The sequence below is a fragment of the Anoplopoma fimbria genome, chromosome 12, assembly GCF_027596085.1.
Source record: "Anoplopoma fimbria isolate UVic2021 breed Golden Eagle Sablefish chromosome 12, Afim_UVic_2022, whole genome shotgun sequence".
Lineage (NCBI taxonomy): Eukaryota > Metazoa > Chordata > Actinopteri > Perciformes > Anoplopomatidae > Anoplopoma > Anoplopoma fimbria.
Genome location: NC_072460.1, coordinates 19446614 through 19470238, shown reverse-complemented (window position 1 = coordinate 19470238; position 23625 = coordinate 19446614). Strand labels below are relative to the sequence as shown.

Below are 23625 nucleotides of genomic sequence, written 5' to 3'. Positions count from 1 at the left end.
TTCGCCCAAACAAACCTGTGTTCATATTTCCATGACAACATTTTTATTTAGGACTATTTAATTAACCCACACCTCCTCTGCTATGAATCATTGATGTAACAATTTGAAGCAGTCTCTGCAGGTGGGGAACTTTAAGAACAAACATGGTAGGAATCAGAAAGTAGGGTTTGTGTGCACTTGTATGTACTCCTTGTAGCCTAGGTGAAGTGAAGGCCAAACTTTAGGACTGTTGGCTGCCTGTGTTCAGGTTTCTGCTCAGGGGAGGTAAGGTTGGATCTTCATCAAGTTACCTAGTTAGCGTCAGAATGGCTCACACACCTTCAAAATAAAAGCGGCCACGTTATCAGTTATAAATGAAAGACTTTATAGGTGAACATTATGACCAAGAAAAAAACGTGAAGTGTATTTAATAAAACGGTGCATCTTAATATTGCTTTTAGTTTGAGTTTGCTCAACAAATGTCGAACATAAATATTAGGAAGTATTTTACTTTGAAAAGCCAGTCAGAAGTCATGTTTTTCATTGAGGCCAGCTTGTCATTTGCAAAAGTAGATACTCTGAGGCGGAAGGAGGAGTCCGGGCAGTCTGAGGGGGGACAGCATGTAGTTTGTTCAATGCAGACTGTGTGACTCAGAACATTTAGACCTCTGTGCTTCTTATTCATCTGGAAAAACAAACCGTGTTGTTAACACCCGGCCGACATCATGTTCATGCGCGGATCTAAAAAGCGACGATCCACCCGCTTGGTAAGGGACTACTTTTCTTTTGCCATTTATTTCTTTGAGAACTTAGTAAACACTTTTTTCTAACCTGTTATAACATCTTCTATTAACATAAAACATATTTAAGGTTTATGTTAAGCCTTTTTCCTGCTTCACTGTAATAGTTAGACTTGTAATAATGAACTTGCAGGCTGTTCAAGTCCAACACTGAAAACTTTTTTCCACCTCCACCTGGCGTTTACACATTTGTTTATGATAATGACAACTCCCCCCCTCCTTCCAAACACTTAACAATAAATTATATTGTGCTGTTTTATTATTATGAGTCCCAGAAAGTACAATCTTTGATTCTTGCCCCAGGTTTCAGTCAGGAGGGGTCAGACGACGTCATAGATGTGTGTTTTTTTTTTACCTGAGCAGGTTGGGGATGTGGTTGCTGTAACCTGAACATGTTTATTACCTTTGTCAGGTTTTCATTACATCAACAATTGATGCTCTGTTGGATTACGCGCGAGCTGGAATTCTGCCCAAAACACAGCCTAAATGGTCAGGTTACTAACCAAATTAAGCTTGTTTTCGGACCAGACTGAAACATCTGTGTGGCCATGAAACATCTGGCTCTGCAGCACACTTGGATTATATCCAGACAGTGACAGTGAATCCAACTACCAGGATGCTTGCTTTAAAAATCTTACACTTGATGCACTAGTCTAAAAGTAAACCAAACCATAATACCCTTCTCCACATGTTTATCTTAACTCTGTGTTCATACATTTGTATAAACATTTATAAGTATTTAACAGTGGTGAAAGAAGTATTTCGATTTTTTTTACTTGAGTAAAAGTAGCAACACAAGAAGTTAGAAGTAAAAGTATTGCATTCTAAATTGTACTAAATAAATTCACAAGTATTAGCATCAAAATATGCCTAAAAGTACTCACTGTGCAGAAGCCTATTTCAGATTTTTTTATGATATTGGATTATAATTCTTGATGCATTAATGTGTTCATTACTTTAATGTTGTAGCTGAAAAATAGGCAAATTTTAATTACTTTTTATACTTTATATTTATACTGTGTATATATATTATAATTCTATTCAAGTATGATCTTATCTTGATCTGTGATAATACTAATTATTTACTTGTTGGTTATATTTGAATTAATAATCTAAAAAGTTGCTAGTAACTAATAAAAATAAATGCTAGACTGGAGTATAAAAGTACAATATTTGCCTCTAAACTATAGTGGAGTAGAAGTATAAAGTAATGGAAAATGGAAATACTCAAGTAAAGAACAAGTATTTCAAAATGATATTAAAGAACAGTATTTGGGTAATTTATCATCTCTTGTATCTAATATAGGCCTATATCTTGTACTTTATTCCTTTAAGTAAGGTCTCTAACACTATTAAAACACTCTGGACCCTGTTCCCACCAGACTTGTACAGTGAATACGGTAAAGTATTAATGAATACCATGAATATTTTATGCTGTAACACTCCATTACTTGAAAAGTGAATTTTGAGTCATGTTACAGCACAGATGTCAACAAGTGCAAAGTCTATCTTAAACACTTTTGTTAGATAGATGTATTTTCATGGTGTCTCAGCTCAAATAGCTGTCTGTCAAACCACCTGTTTTGCACTATAGCAGTGTTAGAGAGCCACTAGCCTACTCTGATTCAATTATTCATTATATGACTTGTAAAAATGTGAAGATGTAGAGAATGCAAAAATAATATGTGACTCAAGATGTTGAAACACTTGTTTTGCCGATGAATGGTAAGATACACTACTGATTAAAGAGACAGTGTTGCTGCCACATCCCTCTTGACAACCTTCAAACAAATGGTAGCACGACGAAACTCTATTTCTGAAGTTATTTTGTGATTGTTTTATAGCTCTTGTAGTGTGACACTGTGCACTTAGCCTTGGATGTGCTAGTTAGCCATTGCAATAGTTGTTTTTTAGATAGTGATTAAGTGCATATCTAGCAATTGGCCTTTTTACACAACAGACATTTTGACATGTCCCAGTAGGAAAAGCAAAGGTGTATGATGTGATGATTAATATATCCCATATAGCTGCTCTGGTTTCAGGGTCCTGTTATTCTGCATTCTGGCACAGTCATAGATGGGAGCCATCGTTTATGTTATTAGTGTCACCTGTACTTTTTCTACCATAACAAGTAAAAAAAGGCTATAAAGTCCCCGCTCACAACAGCGCTGTCACAGATACACATTTCTGTCTGACCTGCAGAATGACACTTGTAAACTTCCAGTTGTTAAACATTGCTTTTTTGAGGCAGCACGAAGCAGTGACGCACAAGAGCAACAAGAAGTGTTGTGCCGCAGAGTAAGGGGGCTCTGAGAGGGCTTTGCCTGCAGGCCGTCTGTTTGATCCCGTCCAGTAAGGAGAGGTACATCTACTCAGCGTGGCACGGCTGCAAAGGCCCCTGACCTCTGACCTCTCCTGTTAATGTTTAACCCTCTCCTTCACCACAACATCGCTGAGAAGAGCGAAACTTAAATTACAATCTTTGTCTTCTGTTAGGTTGATAAACTGACGCACAGAGCTCTTACCCTCCCACCTCGAGAGTGACACTCACATAGCATTTAGCGTGTCATAATGACATCATTAAGGTGTCTCCGTTCTCTTATATTAATTGTTGGTAATCCCTGGCTGAACCAATGCAGTTTGCTTCTGATTTCAGATAACAAATTTGGCAGACTTTCAGTTTGTCCATTAACTGGTTACATAAACCCAAAGCGGTGCGGCGTTTGATCAAACCTCATACCCACTTAGAGAAAACAAAGCAGCTGATATGAAAGGTCTGACGCCGGTTTAAGTGTGATCATGTGAGCTGATGTGAACTTATATAAATGTGTTATTTACTTTACCCACACTCGGTTTAGAAGAACACTTCCTGCCACCGCTCCCATCACATCCTTCACATGCAGCACAAGAGACAAACCTCATTGTTGGGCCACAAACTCGACACGTTATCTTTTCAGGAAAACTGAACAGAAAACACACGTGAAGTCTGTGTGTAGCCTTGACTTATAGGACACTGTCAGCGTGATAAGGACACCTTCAAGGAAATATAAAACTCACTGGTAAAGGCTAATGTTCAAGGCCGAAAGGTTGTTCTTTCTTTTGCCATCAAAACAGTCATTAGGCAGTAAATTACAGGTTCCTGCTTATTTAAATGAACCTCTGTTTTTAACAAGGAGAAAACAACAGCTGGGAGCACCCAAGATGTGATCACACGTTGTGTTAATTAGAACCAAGTTGACAGGTTTTTATGCAGCTTTGGACATGTTGCCAGATGAGACCATCTTCTGGTTATTTCTTTTTTTATTAAATTAACCTTTATGGATGGAGTGTGACCTTGTCAAACTAGTTTTCAATGCAGTGCCTCTACGGTTTTCTGTTGTTGTTTGTTAGAATGGGACTAAATACTTAAAGTAATCAGTGGTAGTTATTTACTCAAGTACTGCAAGTGCAATTTTTATGTACATTTATCATTTTGGAGGCCAATATTCTACTTTTCACTTCATTACATTTTTTTAAATTAGTTTTAGTTATATATTTATGTGTGTTTGTGCTTTAAACAAGCATTTCCCTGTTATATTCCTCTGTGATATCTACTTTTAGATCATCTTGTTTTGAGAGTGCGAGTGAGTCTAAGGCTATTTTTAGAATTTCTAATCCTTTATTTTCATTACGTCATGATTGAACTGGTGCTTAACTCTTAATTACAATCTCTCCTTAATTGAGAGTTTATGTTGATGACACTGAGCCCCTCATCACTTTTAGAATCAGTCAAGGTTGTCATGCTGAGTTTAATCTAATGCTGGCGGACCTCCATCTCATCAATGAGAAGAATGCTCACAAGAACTTCTCTATTTCCAATCAGAAGATTAACCTCAGTGGCCAGAGGCGGGCCTTTACAAACTCATAGCTGAATTGCTCTTCCGGACAATACGTTTCGTAAATGAAATAATTATTTGTAGATCTGTTTTCTGTTCTTATCGCTTCAGGTCAGGTAGAATTGATCCTGCACTGCAGCTATTTACTTTCATTCTCTGTGCACCAGTGTTAAATGTACCTGCACCTTTGTAGTGTGACCCCGCCCCCCTCCTCCACCGGCTGAGTCACCATTTCATAGAGACAGCTCAGGAACTCCATAAGGAAATATGATCTGAAAGGTCCAGTCACCCAGAAATCTTCCGTATGCTTCATTTAACCCATCTTGTCACCTTTCATACCTGGCAATGTTAACGACGATCAAAGTGAATTATAGTGGTGTTTAATAAGGCAGATCCCAGTGCACACAACCCAGTGAGGCATTTAGTTACAGCGTGTAAATCATTGTTTACTGTCATCTGGGACTTTTCTTGACTAACGAGTTCTGGATGCAGTCATCATTGCAGCCTAATATCTCCATCCTGGAACAATCTACTTCAAACATAATATTTTTTAAAGCGTATAAAAACAATTTTATGCTCAAAAGAACAAGAAAGCAAGCTGCTAATTGTTCCCATTGTATGGTTTTTCAGTGTATTAGTAAAGCCTTTACAACCCACACAACAACCCTTTGCTATCAGTGAGATAAGCTACGCAAACTCAGCGTTGCTCTAATCACAGAAATGCATTTATGCTTTTTGTTCATGAAGAACTGTGCATGGGAAAAACTGTCTTGATGTGAATACTGGTTTAGTGGTTAGAGCTGCTGTCCTTCTGAAGGTGTGTGTGGTTGGAAAGAGAACGTTTAAGACACAACTGAGCAGGTATGCACAGGTACACAACCTTGTTGTATCACATATCTGAGTTTTATTGCTTTGCTCATTAAACTCTGCTAGCGTCGTCTGTACTTCTGTGTGTTCTGCATCTTAATGTGCAGTTTGTTCAATGCGTTTGAGAAGAGCAGTTATAGTTTTCATAGTTAGTATTGTAGAAAGTGAGATTTTCATGTCTTTTATATATTATATATATATATTATGAAGCAGGTTAAGGTGCTATTTGTTAACTGTGTCACAACGGTACAGTCGCCAGAAGAAGTGCCGCTAAATTCTGTGTAGTTGACACTCACACATGCGTTGAGTTTAGAGAGTTTACGGCTGCTATGACACTGCAAGATTGGCAACAGGGCAGATGCAGAATACAAGAAAATGCTGACCAATTAGAACAGACTCTTTCATCAGGGGGCCTTAAAGACACAGCTGCTAAAACGGAGCGTTTCAGACAGAGGATGAATACAAATTTATTCAGAAAGACAGTATGAGAAAAGTAACGTGTTTTTTGGACATTAAAGCATTTAACATGTTCTAGTATAAACCCAAAATACAAGCATGAACCTGAATATTAGTATGGTATGTCTCCTTTAAGTTTTGCCCATGCAGCATATTTTCAAAACTCCCCCAAACGGCAACAAATAAGGGGTCTTGCTCTTTCTTTCTTTTTTGCTGACAGAGGTGTATATGAGGCAAATGCTTTGTCCTTTTTCTCCCAATGGCGGAGTGGAAAAAAACAGCGCCCCAAAATCCTGATGTTTCTTTCATTTTCTCCTTGTTAAAGGTTTTTTTTTGGAGGAAGTTACTCCTTATGTTATTTGAGGGTCTGAGGACAGAGGCTGTTGGATGTTGTACACATTTTTAATATGTCAATATAAAATCAAATTGACTCGACTTGAATCCTTTCAGAAATTAGTAAAAATATCTAATAAATAGCTGACAGATTTTCTCTGTCCACACTAAGCTTTTATCGCAGAAGAGAGGAGAGGTGCTGTGGAATAAAGGCATCAGGGAAACTGCATGGAGAGGGGAAAGGGTGCAGCCCTCATCCTGTGTCTGCTTCCTTCCTCTCATCTCTAAAAAGAGGCTCGTGCCTGCAGTCTATAGTCTGCACACACACACACACACACACACACACACACACACACACACACACACACACACACACACACACACACACACACACACACACACACACACACACACACACACGCTGCATGGATTGAAACACAATTGAGATTTGAGGTGGTTGTTTCAGTTGTTGGCAAAATCAGATGCACTGCTCAGCATTTTCGGAAAAAGACACTTTTGAGATTTTTACAACCTTCTCTACACTGTTTATAACTGCAGCTCAGTTTGACGACAGTTGAAGAAAAAAGTTAACTAAGTGGCAAAATTCTGGATATCAATCACTCACTGATTTTTGTGACTGAAAGGCAGCCAAAAGGTTTACCACCCACTGCAAGATTTAGCCCTCATTCCTTATTCTATTGAATCCAGCAGAGATTACCGTACATTCAGCTGTAAGAAAATCATGTTAAATATGAGCATGAAAAAACACATTTTGAACACAGAGGTGTATTCAGATTTACCACCCAGCTGTGTCAAATACAACGGGATGTAACGGCTGTTAACACACGCCGATCACCAGACGGTTCAGCCATTTCAAGCACACACACAGTGACATGCTGATGTGGGATTTTCATAAATTGACGTCATTGAAGTAATGCATGGGAAATATATGCACAGCCCATACTCCACCCCAAACGCTGCTGAATTAGAGGCTGAACAGATTGACTCTGAGTGCATTGTACTTGTGGCTTATGTGGAAACACTCTCCAGTTCAACATGATGTTGATGCTTCTGCGGCCGTGTCTAGAAAACCCTGTATGTGTCTGCCTTCCACCTTGTTTTGAACCCAAAAGGTATGAACACAGTGATGTGAGTCTGAAGTGAGTTTGTGTTTTGTTTTTCAGCAGGAGGAAGAGGACCCGGACAGAGGGCAGCCCTGTATGCGCTGTGGGGACCAGTGCCCCGGCTTCCAAGTCCACGGCTGGAGGTTTGTCTTAAACACCGTCAGTGCTGCCTGTTAGCTCAGCAGGAAATGTTTTCCTCATACTTTATAATCACCTTTGTTTGAGTTGCACTCTCTCATGTTGCTTTTTGGATATTGTGCAAGTTCTTATGATAATATGCTACTTAAAAGGGCTGTTGAATTTCAGAGATATAGCACGTTGACAGCTTTAATGTCATTTTGTGCGCAGAAACAGAATCATTTTAATTGCTTACTCATTGAAAAAAGATGCTTTAGACAGTTTTTGATATTCTTTTTAACACAACAGCTATTATATTCTGCAAACAGAGACATTTCATCTCGTTGGCTGACTGTCTGATAAAGCCTGCAGCTGTTTGTATTTGTGTGTTTTTGTTTGCGTGTGTGTGTGTGTGTGTGTGTGTGTGTGTGTGTGTGTGTGTGTGTGTGTGTGTGTGTGTGTGTGTGTGTGTGTGTGTGTGTGTGTGTGTGTGTGTGTGTGTGTGTGTGTGCACATGTCTTAGGAGGTCCATCAACATTGCTTCCAAAGGAAATCAGCTTATGTGTGATCTGTGTACACGCTGAGTGCAGATATACATTAAAAGACAACAAACATGACCCAGTCAGATCACCACATGCTACTCACAGAGCCGATCAGGCTCACTGACCCCGTGGCCATAAAGAATCAGCGCTATGAACTCATGAGTGCCATTAAGCCCTGGATATTGCAACAGAAGCAGCTGCATTTCGTTTTGAGTTGGCTCCATCTTCATGGGAAAAAACAGAAGCTCTACAGAGCAGCGGGATTACCAAAAGTCCATCCTGCAGTTTATCTGAGCTCCAGTGATTTGAACATAGGACCTGTTCTTGTGTGTTCACTTGCTTTAGTGCACAAGACGAGATCTACTCAGCAGAAGGACAAATGTTTCGTAGGATGTCCATATTGTGTTTTGGAGTGTAATGAGAGTTTCTGTGAACGTAGGAGTCTCTGCAGCATAAAGGGCTTTCAATTCTTGCAATCATGCTTTTTTTAAAAAATTGAAACACAAGCCACTTGAAATGTCAGCCTACAAACCTCTTACATCTTTTTGTTCAGGACTTGTTGACTGTCAAAGGATCCTTAGTTTATTTCATTCTGTTGAGCAGGTTTTTGCGTGCTCTCCTTTGAGCCCCCTTTTTCTTTTCTCTCACTCCTTTAGTCCGTTAGAAAATATCCAGCTGGTTGGGTCTCCTGGTTACTCTAATCCTGTCAATCGCGTTAATAAGATTAGGCCTCGCTGCTGTGATAGTAACCCTCTGGACCACTTCATAACCTCCCTCTGTCTCCCCCACTGTCTCTCCTATTCAATGCTACTTTCCCTTTTTCAATTGTGACATTTGTATGCATTGCATTGAGAGTTAAACAATATGTATAACTAACAATTTGTTTATTAGAACTTACTTATATAAGTGTAGAAGAAGCAAAGAGTCAATTCTTTGGAAGGATACTGTATGATCCTGATTCCAAATTCAATTGTTCCAAGTACAAAGTGTTGTGTTTAGTGGCTCCAGACTCTGAGGCTGTACAATCATCGGGTTTGACACACAGATAGATAAATGAAAAGAAGAAATAAAGGACCCCAGATGAGACAATCCCAGATGGCTGAAGCCAACTGTGACTTGGTGATGGAGAGAATTAAAAAAAAAAAAGGGCCCAGGAATGCGTACTCGATGTAACCAGAAGACTGTAATTGTATCTTTTAGCTTTTTTCAGTTCAGATCCCACTATTCAGGTCAAGACAAAAGCTTCGAAAGTTGGGATGTAATCTAAAACATGTGTGCTGCTCTCTACCTCCGGCTACACTCTGGTGGTAGTCCTGCCTCTGTACGCATCGGTCTGTTTGCAGTTTTCTGTGTAGTATTACCATAATGCTGCGGGTTATGGAAGTTTCTCAATCCTTGCTGAAATGACTTTGGGTGAGACGACAAAGAGAAATGTCTCGTTTCGACGTCTCTGAGCTGATCGAGGATAAAGAGGAACATGAATGTTATTGAATGATTGAGATTTATGGGGGTCAGTTTTTGAGACCCAAGAGTCCCGCGCTAATTGCATCTTCCTTAATAACCAATTAGAATCACACCTTCCCCGACGGAGCAGACCATCTTAGTGACCACAGACTTAGCCGCTGATGCTCGCTGAGAGGGAAGTGATCCATCTTCATCCTGAGCTTTCTCAGACAGAGCTTAAACTTAGGTGGGGGTGCAGATGGTGCATCCGCTGCCCAGCGGCGAGTGAATCGAGTTACTTTTGACCCGCAGGTCCCCGCCACGCTTCAAGAGTGTTCAAAGTAGCCATCGCTATTAGTCTGGGTGGCCATGCGGCAATTACTCAGTCACTAATTAGTGGCAGAGAGTTAAAGGACGAGGCCCATCTGTTTCTTAAAATCAGATCTAAGGAGGGCTTCACTACACATCCTGCAGTGAGCAGTATGGATTATAGCAGCAAACATTTCAAGCAGGGGATTATCTCAAGCCTGCTTTTAATTACTGTAGACTGACCTACATCATTTACCCCATAACAGGGGCTTAGATTAGCTGTTTGAAAGTTAGATCTCTAAAAGCTGCATCATGTTAAGGCTGTGAGATAACTAACGATCATTTTTAAGATTAATTATGAATTATTTTATCTGACCAGCAGTCCAAAATTAAAAGATATTCATTTTATGATCCTACAGCACAAGAAAAACAGAAAGTAAAATCATTTTTCGCATCAGAAAAATCTGAAACTATGTCAAAATAGTTGCAATTGACTAATAAATGAATTGACTATCTGTTGCAGCTCTATATTGTAGATATCACTACTAAACACCGTCGCAGAGTCTGGAAGTGGAGTTGTTAAATTGTTACTTTAACATGTTTTGGGCCTAAAGCAACATGAAAAAAACAAATAAAAGAAAGAATACATGGAGAATGATGTATGCTGGGTCCAGCAGACGTGTACTCACAGAAATTCATCCCAAGGACCAAAGTCAGATGAGCTGGTGTGTCGTGACTCCGCTAAGACCGAAAAGTCATGCCGTCTGCTTGATATTTCTCCAGAGACACTTTGTTGTCATGCATGCCCATCTTGATCGCATGAGATGACAAATGCTGCACAGCACAGCATTGCTCATAGGCTCAAAATCTGCTCCACTTTCATTTCTGTGATTAATAACTGCATCGAGGCAACAAACAATCGTCCCATCTGTTATGAATCAGTGGCAGCAGTCTGGTCCGAGGAGAAAAAGAGACAGTGAGTTTACTCTTTGTGATCGTCACGTGGACTCTGATGTTTTGTATCTTTCAAAGTGAGTAAATTGTCGGGTTTAATTGAAACGTAAGTGTATTTGAGTTTATCATTTAAATTACATTTTAAAAAAAAGCACATGACCATGTGTGTGTCTTGAGAGCGTTGTTTGTATTTTCTGTTGTGTGTGGTTGTGTTTGGTGTCTTTTGTTCGAGCCCGCTGTCAGCGTGGAGGAGGGTGGGAGTCGGGGGTGGCGGGGACATTGAAAAGAGCCGAGCAGAGAGAGAAATGACCACATGGGACGGAGCTGCCATAGAATAACCTGCTCCTACTGACAGACAGGCTGACGGGTAGTAGTCGCATATGGGATGCAAACGTTAACGGAGCACTAGTCTGGATGGGACAGCGTCAAAAGGCCAACCAGGACTAATTTGTCATGATTACAGCAGGTAATGCAGAAACTATATTTTACTGTGTGACTGGATTAGAGGGACTAGAAACTCAAACAGTCATTGCGTTGGGAGATGTGGGTAGACGGAAGGCTGTGTATGTGTTGATTCTTTCTGATTATATGTTGTTGTGCGTGGATTTAAGGTGCAGTCATGACTTCATGTGCAGTCGGTGTTGTTACTCAACCTACATGTACACAGTTTAGCAGGAGGATTATATATTATCTTCACGGAGACATCATTTTATTTAAATATGAACACACGTATGAAAGCGCAGGCTAATATATATATTACTGGGCAAACTCCGGTCATTTTGGGACCCAGAGGAGGATTTAACAAGCCGTAATCTCTGTGTTCAACAAATTGAAATGATTTGTAATCCCTCCAGCCAAAGCTAATTAAAGCTGGTGGATTTCCACAAAGTTCAAATGAGTTTATTTGTGCTCCACAAAGTGTCAATATTTACTTTCAATGTACTTACTGTACTAGCTGTACACTGTCCTCTCCTCTGTGTCCTCTACCGCTCTGCTTTATCATCTAGAGTTATTTAGTTTATTTCAGAATTATTTAGTTAAATGGATTATCACTCATTAAAGAAAAAAACAAAACAATTACAGCACCAGCTGTACCAGCAGCTTTAGTAACAATGTTATGGAGCAGCAATTCAAATTTAGAGGCAGATTGTTGATTAATGTCCAAAGCAGCATCCGCTGTGTCTCCTGGCTACTAACACACACAGTGCAGCTCCCTTGTTTTTCTTGGTTGTTATTGGTCCAGGCAGCACAGTTTGAGTTTACACAGATGTTGTAAAGAAATACAGAATTATTGAATTGATTACATTTGTCTGTGCACTTTTATTTAGACACTTACACTCATAAGTTTTCTCCTACAAGGACATTTGGGGAACTACAAGTAAGTGTTTTTCCTCACAGTCAATATTTCACACACCATTGGTTTGATCTTGACTTGGGTTGCAATTAACAATTATTATTTCATTCAATTCATCTGAAATGTATTTTCTCAACTTCCTGTTTTGTCTTTGAAATAGATCCCAGGGTGATGTTTCAATATGATATAACCCAAAGCTATTGAGGAGGTGGAATGAGCAAATGGCTGTTTTAAAAAATGACTCAAACTAATAATTAATTCTAAATATAATAGCAGACTTCTGTCAATACACTGATTATTTCAGCTCAGATGTTGACAGCAGTTTGGTGAATGATACATTTTACAACTCCCTAGCTATTCTTGCTCTTTACATTTTCATGAGGACAATCAAAGAATATTTGATTGGGTTTTGCCTCCTTGGGCGTTCCCAGTTTTTTGACCTATCAGCACAAAATGTTGTTGGTAGCCTGAGGGGACAAAGCCTAGCTTTATTACATTAGAGGCTTCTGAGTCAAATCATTGAACAGGACAGGGCTCAGCACACCAGGGTTTGATATTTGGTAGTGTTGAAATTTGCTGCTTTTAAGTTTACTGAACTCATGATTAAAGACAACTTGCTAAGAAAAAGCGAAATAAAAGATTGGTAGGCTTTGAAAAAGGATTGCCTACAACTTTATAAAGTAATTAATACTTTGAAGTGGTGCTGATTTGCTCATTTGTAGGTGCAGCATTTTGTCTGTTGTATATGTATTGAAGTATATTGAAATGTTCTGGCGTGTGTACAAACCAATCTTTTGGTCAAACTCTGCCCTAAAGGCAACAAAACTAGAGAGCAGCCTGCACAAAGTGACACATGATTTGAGACTCTCCTGCCTACTTTCACCCCCAAATTGATTCAAATTGAACCCGCTGGTGATTCGATCCTTTCATCATGTGGAGGCTGGTGGTGTGGAGGTGGTGGGGGTGGGGGTGGGGGTGAGACAGGGTGGGACGTGGTGCATCTGCCATCTGTCCCATCGTGCCAGCTCTCCGGCTGTGTCCTCCTACCCACTTACATGGGCATGTGTGTCGCAGCTCACTTCTCCCCTTCTGCTAACACACACACACACACACACACACACACACACACACACACACACACACACACACACACACACACACACACACACACACACACACACACAGTCAAATACAGCTGGGGTTAGATTCCTGCCAGCTTGGTTTAGCCTAAGCTGACTTGCCGTGTTTACTATTATTTATGTTGGTGCTGCGTGCTTTGTGATCATGGTCATTTAAGGTGCCAGCCCCAGGATGTCTGGGATCATACAGCAGCATTTATATTCTCTGTTTTGTCAACTCCTTCGTAGTTACCTCATTCTGAATAAAGAGAGAGAGGAGCGCGTTCACACTGACATGCAGCCATTACCTGCTAACATTTTTAACAACACCTTTTCTTTATGAGACGATCGATTACAAGAGCAGCACTTTTCAAGCAGTTGTTGTGTGTGTTTGACCTTTTTTTTCGGTTGAGTGGGGGGATGGGTGCTGGAATAAAGCAGCTTTGTGTCTTGTGAACTTGAGCCACAAGTGCCAGCTGGCCGGCTGTTATGCAATCACAGCAGAGGTGTACACATGCAGTGCACGGTGCATCGCCGCCGCCGCCGCCGCCACCACATCGCCGCTTAAGTGACATTCACACCTCAGCGACACCCCGGGGCGCTTTGCTCTGACTCCAACCGCTCCCACAAACAGGCGCACCCACCTCCAGACTGATTGTAGCGAGGAGTCAGGGAGGACACGACGGGGTGTAACACGAGGCTGAGGGAGATTACTGCTCCCATCTTCACCTCCCTCTCCTCACGGCCGTGGGATTGACAGCCAGGCTTATGTCAGTGACCTCATTTCCTGCGTGTTTGGTAGTAGCGTGTTTGGGATCTGTTGGTGCTGATGTGAGATCCTCAATAACATCTGTGATGAGATTGAGTTTACTCCAATTGTGTAAATGCATTAGCACTACACACTATCCACAGACTATAGGAAACAGGGATTTATAGTTCTGTATTTTCTGTGAAGTTTTGAGTTAACAATTGATCTGGAGATGGTGCTTTTATGTACCGGTGTGACGACTATTGTATTCGTCGTTTCTTTGGCAGCATAAAGTCTCGTTGAGGCAACCGCAAGAATGTGTGTGGGCTGGTTTGCGACATAATGTCTCCAACGCAAAGTGTGTTCATAAATTAAATGGTAACAAAGTGGGAGTGCCCATATGAAAGTTATTATATGAGAGTTATTACTTAGAACCCTGCTGTTTGGGTTTGTTTAAGAGGCTGGCCTAAATACCGGACCTTTATGACGCTCAGATTTTTTTCATCTGGCCTAATTGTGGGTTCCAAAATAAACTAAATATGTGTTCTTTGTTCTTTCTACTTTGTCAAATGCATCTGGAAAACACAGCCTGATATAAATCTGTTGTCGGATTCATGTTTTAACACTGTGGTTTGCACCTCAGCACCTGAAGCACCAGGAGAACCCTGCATCTCGAAATATTTGACCTCTCATCAGCTTTGGCTTGTGTTGTAAATCAGTAAAAAAAAGGAAAAAAAAGTCCCCAGGGATGAAGCTCAAAGCTGTCTTTGTCTCCACAGGAAGATCTGTGTTCACTGCAAGTGTGTGCGAGAGGAGCATGCCGTGCGCTCGGTGCCGGGCCAGCTGGAAAAGATGATGACGAAGCTGGTTTCAGACTTCCAGAGACACTCCATCTCCGACGATGACTCGGGCTGCGCCTCCGAGGAGTACGCATGGGTCCCACCTGGGCTCAAGCCCGAACAGGTAACGACATCTCCACAGAGCAGATGCAAAGTAGAGACACGCAAAGAAACTCTACACAGTTAACGTTATGAACGCTTCCACTTGGACGTGTTCATACAGACACAAACAATTAGATAATCATGGTAAAGAAATGTTTTATGACTGCAATTGAATAAATTGCTCTCTGAATGAATAAATGTCTCTCTGTACTCTTTCATCTATGCTCTTTATGTGAACACACTTGTCTCCTCACACAGGTATACCAGTATTTCAGCTGCTTGCCGGAGGACAGGGTGCCTTATGTGAACAGTTCAGGGGAGAGATACCGAATCAAACAGCTGCTGCACCAGCTTCCAGCCCACGACAGCGAGGTAACATCGCCGTCACGTTGGATGTTTGAGTCTTTGGCTTCACTCCTGGTGTTATGCAGATGTGTGGTGACATGCAAAGTTCATGCAATCACTCAGTCGAGCAAGTTTGGTGAATCACAATACAATAATTCATTATTATTATTGATACTGAGGGTCTTTCAATGTCCACGTCAATGCTGGTAAATAAAAAAGTTATTCTAAGGTTATTCTTTATATTTCCAAACATTGATTTTTTTATTTTAGTGAAAAAAATGAAAAAAACATTTTCGATTATACTGATATTGTGTATTATAATACCACTATTTTTGTCCCGTCTTTTACCTTTTAAATGTTATTTGCATTGGTTTACGGTGATTTATTGAAGAAATTAGTTTATATTCATTTTTAAATTAGCATTTATTAAAAGCACTTTGAAAGCTTTTTACCTCCATGTGTTTATTAGATCCCCGGATCAGTTTTGCCTTCCTGTTCCCCCAGTTTAAACAGAAACTGGTAAATAACATTCTGTTAAAAGCTTCATTTGGTCGGAATAATTTACCATCACACATTAAATCCAAAACGTCCTTTGGATTATTCGAAACTAGCCTCTGTGTATCACTTAAAATCCAGTTACTACTAATGTATACTTTTATAATTTGTCAGGAGCCTATTTAAAATGAAATGATGCATCTCAAGAGGCGTTTATACAATAAATAAAGTCTAAATTAAAGCTATAAAATAAAAATAAAAATGCTGTAACCGACTGACTTAATTCATCTCACTGAACCTCACTAAGTAAATGGTGTTTAGAAATAATCTTTGCACAATATGTCAACAAGAATATCTGTGTTTCCTGCAGTCCCAGTACTGTAACACTCTGGACGAGGAGGAGAAGAAGGAGTTGCGTGTGTTCAGTCAGCAGAGGAAAAAAGAGAACTTGGGCAGACTTGGGCAGACTGGAGCAATCTGCCAACAGGTAGAGCAACATTTTTATTTTATGTCAGACTTCTTCCCAGTAACTATGACTGGAGCAATCTGCCAACAGGTAGAGCAACATTTTTATTTTATGTCTAGAAACGTAACAGATTCCCTCATGAGACAGGCCAGTACAAAGCTCAACAACAACAACAACAACAACAGTATCCTTATATAACTTTAAAGGGAAAATTAAAGGGAAAACTCAGTTTTTTTCCTGTGAATGTCCAGTCATCTCGTAAATTGACCAGTTTGCACCATGCCGTAATGCCCTTGTCCGCCCACTGTCTGAGTCCCCCACGCTGCCCATCTGATTTAAAACTGCTATCAAAAGCCACCCATTTTAATACATTTGCATCCTTCTCCGCCTTATTATGTCTAAGTAATTTGAACCATAATTCCAAGGTAAATTTTGTGATCGAATCCATTTGATTGCTAACCTTCTTAAATGTTTCTCTATCTCCTATAATACTCTGTATCGGACACATTCCAAATGATTTTTCCATTTCTTTCCATTTTGCTTCATAATCTAGTTTACACCAACAATGTACATATCTTAGCTGGGCCGCGTGGAAGTATTCTCTCAGGTTGGGCAGACTCAGGCCCCCCTTCTCCCTCTTTAGCTGGAGGGTTCTGAATCTCACTCTAGGTCTCTTCCCCCCCCATATAAATCTAGATATCATCCTGTCCCATGTTACGAATTGCGTTAGAGGTATCTCTATCGGTAATGCTTGGAACAAATATAAAAGTCTGGGTAGTACATTCATTCTTATTAATTCAATCCTTGAGCTAAAATCCAATGTTAGGGTGGTCCATCTATGTATATCTTTTAATAATTCTCGGTTAATTCTATCATAATTCGCCTTATATAGTCCTGGTATGTTTCTAGTCACTTCTACTCCTAAGTAGTTTATTTTCTTTAGATTCCAGTTTAAATTGAATTTTTCTTTAATCTCCTTTGGTGGTGTATAATTGATGGTGAGTATTTGGGTTTTAGTGATATTTATCTTGTATCCTGATAGTTGTCCATATGTGTTCAAGAGATCTAGAAATTCTGGCAACGACTCACTAGGCCGTTCAAGGAATGCAATGACGTCATCTGCAAAGAGGCCGACTTTATGCTCTACTCCGCACACTGTCACTCCTTGGATTCTTCTATTTTCGCGTATGGCTTGGGCTAATGGTTCAATAAAGTAAGCGAACAGGGTTGGTGACAAACAGCATCCTTGTCTGGTTGATCTCTGTAGATCGAACTTGTTAGATAGGCTTCCATTTATTTTAATTCGAGCTGTAGGTCGTTGATATAGCGTCCGGATAATCTGTATTGATTTCTCATTGAATCCGAACTTCTCTAGCACTGTGAAAAGGAAAGTCCAATTTACCCTGTCAAACGCCTTTTCGGCATCTACGCTAACCAGTATCGTGCCTCTTTTCTGTTTGTTTGCCTGATCTATAATATGCAGTGTCCTCCTAATGTTATCGTGCGTCTGTCGCCCGTTCACAAATCCTGTTTGATCCTCGTCGATCAAATCCCGTGTAAAGGCGTGCAGTCGTCTAGCAATGATAGATGTATATAACTTGTAATCCAAATTTAGTAGCGATATTGGTCTATTATTTCCGCATATTTCCCTATCTTTCCCCGGCTTAGGTATGACTGTTATTACTGCTTCTGTCCATGATGGTGGTATTTTGCCTTTTTGTAATGTCCAATTAAAGGATTTAACTAACAGCGGAGACAGTTCGTCTTTGAATGCCTTATACCATTCTCCCGCGTAGCCGTCACTCCCAGCCGCTTTCGCGTTTTTTAATCTGTTTATGGCCTCCACCACCTCCTCTATTGAAATTTCCCTCGTTAGGGAATCGTTCTGCGTCTGTCCAATCTTTGGTAGGTCTAGTGTGTTTAAAAAGGACTTGATCTCCTCTCTTGGTGCAGACTCTGGCTGTGTATATAATTCCTCATAGTATCTCTGGAATGTTTTTTCTATTTCCTCTGGCTCTGTTATTAACCTGTTCGTAAGGGGGTCCCTAATTTTATGTATTTGACTGGTTGCGAGTTGCTTGCGGGTCCGTCTCGCCAATAGTTTATGGCTCTCGGGCCTATCTCATAGTAACTTTGCTTATAGAAGAGCATCTTCCGTTCTATCTCCTCTGTTAGATGCTTTTCTATCTCTAATTTTACAAGCTTAATTTTCTTTTGTGTATCCAAGTCAGCCGAATTGTGGTGATCTTTTTCCAATTCTCTCAGTTTCTCTATATTTTCCGAATACGTTTTTAATTTCATTTTTTTTGCGTAAGTCGCTTCCGAAATTAATCTGCCTCTCATAACTGCCTTCAAGGCGTCCCAAACCATCGTTGGCTCCACCAGCTCATTGTCGTTTTCCGTAATATATTTTTGTATTTCTAATTTGATTTTGTTCTTCCTTTCTTCAACACACACACACACACACACACACACACACACCCTTCAGTTTTGGCTCTGCTCTTCTACATTTGACTACCGTACTCTTTATCCCTGCTGCAGGCGCTGCACTCTGTATGGACTGGCTCAAATAAATACAGTTGAATGTCTTCGTCCATAACATCCTCTGCACTCATATTTTGGAATGCCCATTTTCGCAGTTTGCAAGACATGCGATGAGAACAATGTAGTTCTATTTCTGAGCAGCGTAGTTCGGCCTGTAGTTCTTCCTTTCATCCATCTACCTCACTGAATTGTCAACTCATGGCACTAAATGCAAGAATAACAGAATTTGCAGCTGGAAACTGTTTGCTGAATTAATTAAGCAAGCCCTGAGGAATTTATTGCTTCAGTCGACTACATTTACCATCAATGCTGATTGAAAATCCACATAAAACTTGCCTTTTAATGTATGCAAGTGAAAGCTTTTTAAAACCCATCGGAGCCATGCTGAAGAAGAATCTCTTTTCATAGGACTGGAGAAAGTTCAGGTGCAAGTAGGTGCAGGCATAGCTCAGGGGCCACAGCACCCTGGGATTCAACGATTACAGGGCTGCATAGGAAAGTTGCTGTGAAGCCTGCAACGTTCACCATTTGTTAAAGGATACGCCATCTATCTCTTCCCTCTGCACCACACCCCCGTCCCAAACAAATCTGGTTTTTTTTTCCTCCAGTGCAAGAGGCAGATCTGCGGTGGAGACATAGCGGTGTTTGCCAGTCGGGCGGCACACAGCAGCTGTTGGCACCCCCAGTGTTTCCAGTGCACCACCTGCAGTGAGCTGCTGGTCGATCTGATCTACTTCTTCCAGGAAGGACAGATCTACTGCGGCCGGCACCACGCCGAGAGGCTCAAGCCGCGCTGCCAGGCCTGTGACGAGGTGACTGTCTCACAGAGAAACCCCGACCTGTCTCATAAACTATCATCAACAACAGGGGGGTTTGCAGCAGGTCTCCAAAAGTAAAGTGTAGTGAGAGACAGAAAGCAAGAAACTTAGTATCCCGCTGGTCCACGAGTACTTAGATTCATTGTTTCTCTCTCTCTCTCTCTCTCTCCTCGATAAACTGTCCATTGAAGGTATCGTTTTTTTAAAGGCATCAAAAAAATAACAAAAAAGCCATTGTCAGAGTTATGAAGGAGATGGGGCTTTTTTTTCAAAATCCTTTAATGTCCCCCTAAATGAATCATCAGGCCCTGTCGATATTGTGCTTTTACTGTATTTTATCATGTCTCTGATCAGTGCATACTAGAAGGGTTATTTGCAGGTTTTTCTGGTGGTCTCTGCTTGTTTTAAATGACTTCTCAGTGTGACTTAAGAGATTAGTTGTAGTAAACTAATGGATCTGCCACAACTGACCTACAAGAGATCTTTTGACCCAATAAGCCTGACACCCAAATAACCTTTTTTCTTCCTATCTTAATAACCCAAATCCTCAGTACCTATTTTTACAACTGATTTGTTTACTTCTGTACCCATGAAATCATCCCTGCTCCGCCGAGTGACCTTTCTGTCTCTCCCTGTCTGTCTGGCTGTTGTGTCTCAATCCTAGATTATTCTGGCAGATGAATGTACGGAGGCCGAGGGCAGATACTGGCACATGAAGCACTTCTGCTGTTTTGAGTGCGAGGCTGCGCTGGGCGGTCAGCGTTACATCATGAGAGAGAGTCGACCGTACTGCTGCTCCTGCTACGAGTCGCTGTACGCAGAGTACTGCGATACCTGCGGAGAACACATAGGTACTAAAATACATCTAAAGAAACTCTAACTGATGTTTCTTTGCAACTTAAAGCCATTATCAAGCAGATGTTTTTCACTATTTATTTAGTAATCGTTTCTAAGACACTATTATGTAGTTGGAAGCAGATATTAATGTATTTTCAAGTATTTTTCTAAGAACAGTATTTGTTTACAATAGAAACTACTCTTTTGAAGACATATCACAACTGTGTTTTACTATCTTGTCATTCATTCATAATCTGTTCATACATCAACATCCACTTGGTTGCCCACAAAAGGAGATAAATCTTTGTTTAGATAATAAAAAAAGCTTAAGAATCAAAACTGCAGAACCACTGATGTTTATACATACTAGAGATAATAGAGATAACAGAGTTAGATTTTCAAATGTCTCGTGTAATCATGAAATAATTTCCCCCAAGGTATCGATCAGGGTCAGATGACATACGAGGGTCAGCACTGGCACGCCGTGGAGTCCTGTTTCTGCTGCGCCCGCTGCCAGCTACCTCTGCTGGGGCGTCCCTTCCTCCCTCGAGGGGGGCTCATCTTCTGCTCCCGGCCCTGCTCGCTGGGCGAGGACCCCGATAACTCCGACTCCTGTGACTCAGCACTGCAGAGCAAACCGCCTCATCACAGACGCAGCGAGACAGCAGAGAAACTCCAGCAGCCACAGTGCGGCTCTCCGCTGCAGCCACTAGAGGGGGTCAAACCTCCTATAACTCCTGCAAAAGACTGCATTCATACCGCAGTGGAAAACAGAGGTGATGATGCTTCACTGGTGTCATACTCTGATGTTATGTAGGTCGCACTGCCAAGAAATGACCCTGTGAGTATCTTGTGGAGACTATTCTAAAAAGGTTTGCTTGCTCTGCTTCTCTCAGGTGTCCGCTGCACTGCTCCAGTTCAAAACGGACTTCCTTCGCCCGGTGGTCATCCTCATCCAAGAGGCTCCTACTCACCTCTTCCCCACATCCATCTAGGAAACGGCTTAGGTCCATCTTGGCCCAGCGACCTTCCACATTACAGTTTACTGCCGGGGGACTCTGGTACCAAACGTTCTGTTGGTGATCTTCAGTTCCAGGGAGAGCTTAATGGAAATACTGGACTAACTGGCCTTAACTCAAGGGGAACCTCTACTAAAGACTGCAGGAACTGGGTGGAAAGGACCAATAAAGTAATGCAAGGTATCCGAAATTGCTGCTGCTTAATACAAACAACAAAGTATCAATGTTTTATAATTATTTAATCTCATCTCGCTCTGTATTAACTTCATGTGCCCCCTTGATTTTCTCTCCGCAGTGTTTCCTCCACAGAAAAACTCTCACCTCATTTCACCCGACTCGCCCCCCCTCCAGCCCAGCAACCCATCCATCCTCCCGCCTCCTCTGCCTCTTAAGTCTCGTGAGCTGATGCCCCTGGACTCACCCCCACCAAACCTCCCCCAACTAGTGGACAGACCGTCTGATTCTCCGCCCCCGCTGTCTCGCAGTGGCACAGCTCGGGTCAGCTTCAGAGAACCAATCAGCAGCAGCTACTCCGTCCATGAGGACGAGGATGAAGAGGATAATGAGCCGGAGCTGCTGGAGGGTAAGGAGAACCAGCAGGAGGAGGATGAGGTGGAGGGAGGTTTCGGGAGCAAGTTGCATCTACAGAAGGGCATCCCACCGCAGATGGATCTACTGGGTAAGATAAGGCTTTCAAAGAGATCAAAATGAACTGACAAAGAATCTGGGAGTTGATTTTGTTTTTCTCATAATTTATATATTCCCCCAGATGGATCCTCTTACCAGCAGCGGAGTCTACGGCGAGGGTGGAACCGTTGCCGCTTTCCCTCTGACCCCGCTCTTCACCCGGGATCAGAGAGGCGTTCCCGCCGCCCGCGGTCCGACCGGCCTCGGCTGGACACCCTGGACTGGAGAGGCGAGAAAGAGAGGGACAAGCGGGGCTCCGCCGTCGCCTCCTCGCTGACCCTCCAGCAGGGCCAGTACAAACATGAAGACTCTTGCTCTACATGCACTTCCTCCTCGGACTCAGAAGAAGAGGGCTTCTTCCTGGGACAGCCCATACCTCTGCCCCCGCAGCTCCGAAAGCAGCAACCCGAGGAGGGCAAAGACAGAGAGGGAGACGAGGAGAGGGAGTCGCAGAGAGACTGGGGACTGAGAGGCAGCATTAGGAGGAGACGAGCTCACAGCCTCAGTGCAAAAGACAAAGATAAAAACTGTGCTATCTCCTAACCCCTGACGTCAAAACATAGCGTGGTTATTTTCTAAATTATGGTTCACTAATGGCCCCTCATTACTCTGGTATTCATGCTGTTTATCAGTTTTACGACAAGTTAAATCCAACACACATGTGCAGACTTTTCCACATTTTTCCGGACTTACTACTCAGCAAAAGAAGCACAATAAACCTCAGAAAGGTCACTTACTTTAACTTAACACTATTGACTTCTGTTTGTTTGTTTGTTTGTTTGACTTTTTGAGATGTTACATTGTAGAAAATGTGAATGTATGAAAGAAGTGATAAATGTGGAATGATTATTGTTTGGATTATACTGTAACATCCAAGAGAGACTCACTCCTGCGCCGCTGTTTATTTAAACAAATACTGCATTAAGTGACATGTCACTTCTTTTTAACAACGCCATCATTTACATATGCAAACATACAGTAGCACACATGAACAGAAACCAACAGCGCATTCCTTTATCGTGGTTTGTAAAATAAAATATCAAATATATCTTATTTTTTAACCCTACTGTAACCATTTTCTGTGCTCTTATGTGCAATTTCTTTATATGACTATAATATATTACAGTCATGAATACTAAATGGCCAAATACTATGGGATGGAATATGACGAACAAATGAGTCGTGTCCAAATGAAATACCGCAAAGTTTCATGTCTTTAATCAAAAAAACACTTGTATGACTATAAGGTCATTTATTTTTATATATTTGGTGTAGGTCGCTGTTCTTTCTAGTTTTATCTCGGGTTAAAGGAAGAGATTATAATTTCAGTGTCTGTTTCTCATATTGTGTTAGACAATTTTATGTTGACATTAAATTTGTCTAAAGTGTTTGTCTTGCTGTGTACTTTATTCCACGCTTCACGCAAACCGAAACATTCAACATAGACCTTTGAA

The 23625-nt window shown here is 41.2% G+C and overlaps 1 protein-coding gene across 1 annotated transcript; it reads left to right on the top strand.

The window, feature by feature from the left end:
• The first annotated feature begins 570 nt into the window (after positions 1–570).
• prickle3 (prickle homolog 3) lies at positions 571–23520 on the top strand. Its single transcript, XM_054609366.1, has 11 exons — positions 571–746; positions 7495–7577; positions 14799–14982; positions 15219–15332; positions 16171–16356; positions 19419–19622; positions 20293–20479; positions 20903–21241; positions 21362–21664; positions 21780–22163; positions 22254–23520. Exons 1-11 carry the CDS (start codon positions 705–707, stop codon positions 22712–22714), a joined length of 2487 nt encoding a protein of 828 aa, XP_054465341.1. The 5' UTR covers positions 571–704; the 3' UTR covers positions 22715–23520.
• The last annotated feature ends 105 nt before the right edge of the window (positions 23521–23625 follow it).